The sequence below is a fragment of the Euphorbia lathyris genome, chromosome 8, assembly GCF_963576675.1.
Source record: "Euphorbia lathyris chromosome 8, ddEupLath1.1, whole genome shotgun sequence".
Lineage (NCBI taxonomy): Eukaryota > Viridiplantae > Streptophyta > Magnoliopsida > Malpighiales > Euphorbiaceae > Euphorbia > Euphorbia lathyris.
The window spans coordinates 21,877,525-21,884,010 of record NC_088917.1 but is presented as its reverse complement, the minus strand read 5'-3'; the positions used below and the strand labels follow the sequence as shown (position 1 = coordinate 21,884,010).

The window sequence follows — 6,486 nt, the reverse complement described above, 5'->3', positions numbered from 1 at the left end:
GCTTTGGAATTTGATTTTTTTACGTGAACCCAACCTACCTAAATTAATAGCGGGCTAGTTTGGGATTGGGATGAGCATTTTTAGACAAAAGCCTGCTGGGTCCAGTCCGAACCCGGCCTATGAACATGTCTAGTCTAGATATGTAATGACTTGGGTAATTGGTCTAAATATGTAAATTAACCTCTCATTTAACCCAATTTTGTAATTTTCCTGTAAAAAATGGTAAAAATGCAAAAAATATGAAAACAGAAAAAACTCAAAAATGGTAAAAACGTGAAAAATGATAAAAAAAAATTTTGAAAAATCATAAAAAAATGCTAAAAATGTGAAAAATTGATGATAACATTTGAAACTTTTTTGAAACATGAAAACTCTTCAAATAGTGATATAACTATTTTAACACCATGAATAACGGACAAAAGAGGGGAATGTAAGGACAACGCCATGAAATTAGAATACAATTAGGAGTGTCCAAATGAGCTATCGTATCGTGTCATAATCAAATTATTATGATATACTACATGATTATATAATATAAATATAACAAAAATGATAATCGTGTCAAACAGATTATATCACAGATTATATTCTCGTGTCATAAATTGACAATCCTAAATACAATGAGAATATATAAAAAAGTAGAAACTTTTTGCAAAATTAGGATGGGAGGGTAGGACATTTTCCATCCCCGTTCCCGTCACAACTTCAGAGATAGAAAAATCACCGTTCCCACTCCATAGGGAGCCTTTTGAGATATACATCGTCCAACTCGGTGCGAGTCTGTCCGAATACATTACATGAACAAAACTGATTTAGGAAGAACTAATAAGTCTCCAGAGAAATAAAACTGCAAACATGCCTATAAGAACACATAAATGAAAACATCAACACCAACTTTCTGAAAATAAAGGATGATATGTTTGAAAGCTTGATATGAAAGTAAAATTTGGTCATAAAGCTTCCTTGTCTATAACTCAAAATTTAGCCTAAAATAACTCAAATTTAGCCAACAAAAAAGGGTATTACTTTGTATTAAAAAATTGACTCTCAACTACAAGTTGAAGGACCTAACTTGCACTTTATAGCCATAAGATATACACAATAGCTTTGAGTTGGATGACTTACTTCCAAGGAACATCACCAGCAAGCATCTCCAGTCACCATCTTTGTCTTCATAGTGACTCAATCCATCTTGGCTCTCAACCTCATGAGAGCCGTTTTGTTGTTTTACTCCGAACGGTAAATACAAAGTGTTTGATTATGATTAAGAAACAACTGCTGGAAAGAAAATCAACTACTATATGAACCAAAAAAATCAACTACTATATGAACCAAACGTATATTTTTTTCAAACATAATATGCAACATACACTTTCACGAAGAGAAAGGAACAGAAGTGTTGTGGTATGTCCAAACAAAAACATAACATAATCAAAGAGAAACAATTTGTGGACACAAATATGGATAATGAAAGGACGGCTAACATGAACCATCATACAAAACTTAGTTCCGAAATGATCGGGGTCGGCTAACATGAACCATCATACAAAACCGTGGAATCAAGTCGTGTCAGCGACATAAATTTTCTCTTTCCACTCCGTCCTATCCACTACCATATTTTCCTCAATCCCCAATAAACCCATATCACTCTCGATCACCCTCTTCCAAGTTTGCTTAGGTCTTCCCCTACCCTCAACATTACATCCCTTTGCCACTCTTCAGTCCTCCTAACCCGCACATCAAGCGCTCTTCGTCTTACATGGTCAAACCACCTTAGTCGGTTTTCCCTCATTTTATTCTCAATAGATGTAACTCCTACTTTTGTCCTAATTATTTCATTACTCACCCGATTCTTTCTCATATGACCACACATCCATCTCAACATACGTAATCCACGTGCCATTAAAAATAATCCAAGTCAGCAACCTAAAATATCACTCACACGGCTTTGACAAAATATGGTGCACAATCACACAATAAAACTAATATAAAAGACCAATTAATGTCGAAAATCAATCATCTATAGCTCAATGTAATAAAATAATTCATCAAAGACTAATGCATAAAAACACTTAAAATCGTAGATGTTCCTGTACAATTTATCAAATCAAAACTTACTAAAAGAGAAAACTCATCTTAATGTCAGCAGCAGAATACGAGCTATTCAGTTTGGCTCACTTGTCTATTTCCTTAAGACACAAGCTTGGTAGCCCAACAGATAAACTGTTAAAAACTAAGTACTATTGAAAGGTACATATACATATGGTCTTACATATAGTGTTAATTATGTTTTGATAACATACCGGATCAAGCTACTCCACATTAGAACTAATGATAGGTGACAAACGTAACTCCCGAGATTTCATATTCTGAAAATGTTGCAAAATGACTTCATCTTCGATATTAACAAATATCCTTTTTTCAATATAGCACACCAAGCAATCCGTGAAAAAGTCATCTCCCATCTGCTCGCGCAACTCGGTCTCGAAGATGTTTAATGCTGAGAAACTTCTTTCATGAGTAGCTTTTGCAACAGGTAAGATCAATGCCAATTCGATAAGTCTATACACTAAATGGAAAGAGATGTGATATTGCTTCTCTACCATTTTTTTTGCAAGAGCTCCAATATCATGAAGATCGGAGAATGCTTCGTTGGACCTCACATCAGAAATGTAGATTCTAAGTTGATGGTCAAGCTCAATTAGCTCTGAGGTAGAAAAATCTTCCGAATATACCTTAGCAAGATGGAGTAGTCGTTCATGATCAAAATCAGTAAATGAATTTGAAGGATCAAGACACATTATGCTCATAAGTAACTCTAAATTTGACTCAGTGAAAAGATTGTCCAGTGCTTGAGCAATAAAATCAATAACCTAGCATTATACGAATAAAAACAATTCAGAATACAATCAAGTTAAATGTCATTTATAATTATATTGTTAGCTATAATGAAAGAAAATCAAGTACCTTGATAAAAATATTCACACAAAAATAGTTGAAGTTAGTTGTTGATTCTCCATAAATCCTCCTGTTAAGACGACTTGCAACAATATCTTCCATATTAGGAATAGGTATTTCCTGTGCAAAACAAAATTTGGTGACTTCTTTCAACAATTTCTCCCAACCATTTTTCCTATATGATTGCAAGTTGTTTTTCACCACTCTAATCATTTGGGTAACATGTTCTATTTTCTGACCAGTTGCTTGTAGGATCAATGATAAGTCATTTGTGATTCCCAATACATCCTTCATTAACCTTGCAACAAACACAAATTCAAAAGTAAACATTTCATCTAATAAGTTCCCGGCTTTGAATCGATTTTGTGCATCGGTGTCATCCTCATCTATAGTTACAAGCACTTCAGTCACTGTATCCCACGTGTCAAAAAACCCGATTATTGTTTTATAATGAGAATCCCAACGCGTATAACCTTGTTTTACTACATCATCGTGTTGTGATTGTTGAAGAGCACCATTCGTTGTACTTGAAGCTCCCAAAAAATCCACAATCCTACGAAGAGTATTAAAATATACACTCACCTCTATGCAATCCAATGCAGCAAATACAACAACTGATTGAGGTTGTTGAACAAAGCAATGAATATAATGTGCGTACTTGTTTTCATTTAAAATGAGTGTTTTTACTTCATTAAGCTCCTCACGCATATTAGAAACCCCGTCATAACTTTGACCTCGAAGCTTTGAGAGTGATAATCCATTCTTAATAAAGAAACTATCAACAGCATTTTTCAAACATTGTGTAGGAGTGTCACTAACATGTACTACTCCAAGAAATCGTTCAGTCACTTCTCCAAAGTTGTTCACAAATCTCAAAACCACCGTCATGTGCTCATTAACTGAACTATCTTCGGTCCCAGCAATCAAAAGAGAAAAGAACTTATCTCCAATCTCATTTAGAATAAATTTTCTCGTCTCTGTTGTAAAAGCTTCAATAATTTCCTTCTGAACTGATGGAGAAGTCAATGGATCATTTTCCAGTTCATTTGATTGAAATGCATTCTTTAAATTTTCATTATGCTCATAATCAAATTTGAGCAATTCAAGAAAATTACCCCGATTCCTTGACCTTTCGAACTCATCACGACCACGAAAAGCCAAACCTTGTCGTAAAAGTAATCGAATGATACGTACAATCGATGTTAACCGAGTGCGATAATTAACCTCCACTGCTGAGCTTTTCGATGATAACACATAATCCACATTCTTCCTTTTACTGTGTGAGCTACTCTTACCTCTTTCGTGGACCATAACTGTAAAATTACAACCATTTAATAAAACATGACTAATATTTCCTTGTACATCTATCAAAGAGAATTTAAACAAAGAAAAGAAAGAAGGGCCAATATTTTACACTTCCTTAACAACATACAGAATTGCCAAAAAGTCTACCAGTTATGTTCTTACAAATCCAAAACACATTAGACAGAAGAAATAATTATATTCTTTGATAACCCTTTGATTCATAAATAACAGGCTCTATTAAAACTCAGTATCTTCTTTTCTTTCTAATTATTATGCTACATTAACTTTAAAGCTCATATAAATCACATTTACAGCACAAATTCAATTCATTTTATAAAATATTTGAACAGTGACAGTTTTATTTGTCATCTCCACAACTCAAGATTAAGCAAATTTGCTCAACTCAACCCAAAATCACATAACCAGCTTTGGATTACAAGTATGCGACACAAATACTGGATGCAGCAAAATGAGCTTTGTACATCAAAAGTGAGGTCTCGAAGACGAAAAACAAAGAATTGAGGAGGATGAAAGAACAGGTAAATTTTTTGATGGGAAAGTATTTAAGTCTCCTTAACACTCCAATTTTAAGTATTAAGATTTGGAGTAAAATTAATATTTCATCGAAGTTCATTAATCCTTAATCATACAAAACCAAAAACCATCTCCTCAAATATAGATTTACCATTAACCCCTACTTTATTAACACTCTCAAACAAAGAAGAAGGGGTGAAGGGTTGTTTTTAACCCCTCCAAAAGGACCAAAACCACAATCCAAGCAAGCAGGCTTTACACTGAGTGTTAATAATGTAAGGGTTAATGATAAATCCATGTTTAGGAAGATGTGTTTGTATGGATGAAAGTTAATAAAATTTGATGGAAGATTAATATTCTTCCAAATCTTAACACGTTAAGAAGGGTTAGGTATTTTCATGTACAAAATTACTCTGGTTAACTTTAATTATCTCCAACATTAGCAAGTTATATTGTTGATTGATATATTACTAATTGAAATATTTATCATCCTTCAGAAATTTCTCTGGCAAAAAAAAAAACGAGATTCTTTTTATATACAATTAATCTGATCACTTGGTTCGCGGCTTGTCACACACTTTTTAGGTGGATCCTCCCCTAATTAAAATTTGTTGCATAAGTTAGGTCTCGAACTCAAGATCTCTAGTTTAAGCGACTCGAGGCTCTTAATAACTCAAGCCAACCTTAATTGATAAGAGATTATTAAACCTTATAAACCCATGACCTCCTTCCAAACAAAGAATCGGTGAAATTCTTACTTTTTCATTAAAATCTTTCAGTTTCCTCTTTTTAATAACCCTCCATGAACCCCATCCAAAAAATGTGTTGAACTTTTAGCAAACTTAATCCTAATCAAACTAATTCCCCTAAAAACAAATTCATTTATGCACTTGAATCAAAGAAGTTATGCATCAATTTAGCATCAAATTCATGTGCAGAACCAGATATCAAAATACATAAAACAAATTCATGTTCAAATCATAACTCGAATTTGAACAAACTACAAATTACCACAAAATAACAGGCTCTATTCAATTCAGTATCTTTTTTTCATTTCTAATTATTATTGTACATTAAATTTAGAGCTCACATAAATAACATTTACAGCACAACTTCAGATTTCATTTTATACAGCATTTGAACAAAGAATAGCAGCTCTATTTGTCATCTCAACAAAAATCTCATTCACATAGTATAATGAAACCGACTATAATGAGGTAAATCAAAGTGGAGAGTAAGCAAAGACTGTAATGAGAATCAGAAAGCAAAGAGAGTGAACAAAGAGTTGGCATCAAACATTACAAACAGCAATGTTAACCCTAAATCAAACTAATTCCCCTAAAACAAGTTCATTTACCATCGAATTCATGTTTAGTACCAGATATTAAACAAATCCATCTTCGAAATCAAAACTCAAATTTGAAGAAACTACAAATTACCTTCAACCAGCAATGCTAAAGTTAGACGGCAACCCGCACAATAAAGAGAAGTGAGAATAAAATCGCAATCGGAAACCAGCAACGGCAATTGACAGATGAGACCACAAAATGAAGAGAGTGACCGAAATAGAAGGGCAGACAGCACACAGAATAGGGTTCGAAGAGGGAAATTGGATTATTTTGAAATTATCACTTGTAACTACCACTAAACTACGTCGTCTGGAAAAGTTACTTATAAAATTTACAATGA

At 33.5% G+C, this 6,486-nt stretch overlaps 1 protein-coding gene across 1 annotated transcript; it reads right to left on the bottom strand.

Moving 5' to 3' along the window:
* Positions 1–2,093: 2,093 nt before the first annotated feature.
* Positions 2,094–6,386, bottom strand: LOC136202171 (uncharacterized). Its single transcript, XM_065992674.1, has 3 exons — positions 6,237–6,386; positions 2,968–4,271; positions 2,094–2,873 (listed from the first exon to the last, which is right to left on the bottom strand). Exons 2-3 carry the CDS (start codon positions 4,267–4,269, stop codon positions 2,313–2,315), a joined length of 1,863 nt encoding a protein of 620 aa, XP_065848746.1. The 5' UTR covers positions 4,270–4,271; positions 6,237–6,386; the 3' UTR covers positions 2,094–2,312.
* Between the last annotated feature and the right edge of the window lie 100 nt (positions 6,387–6,486).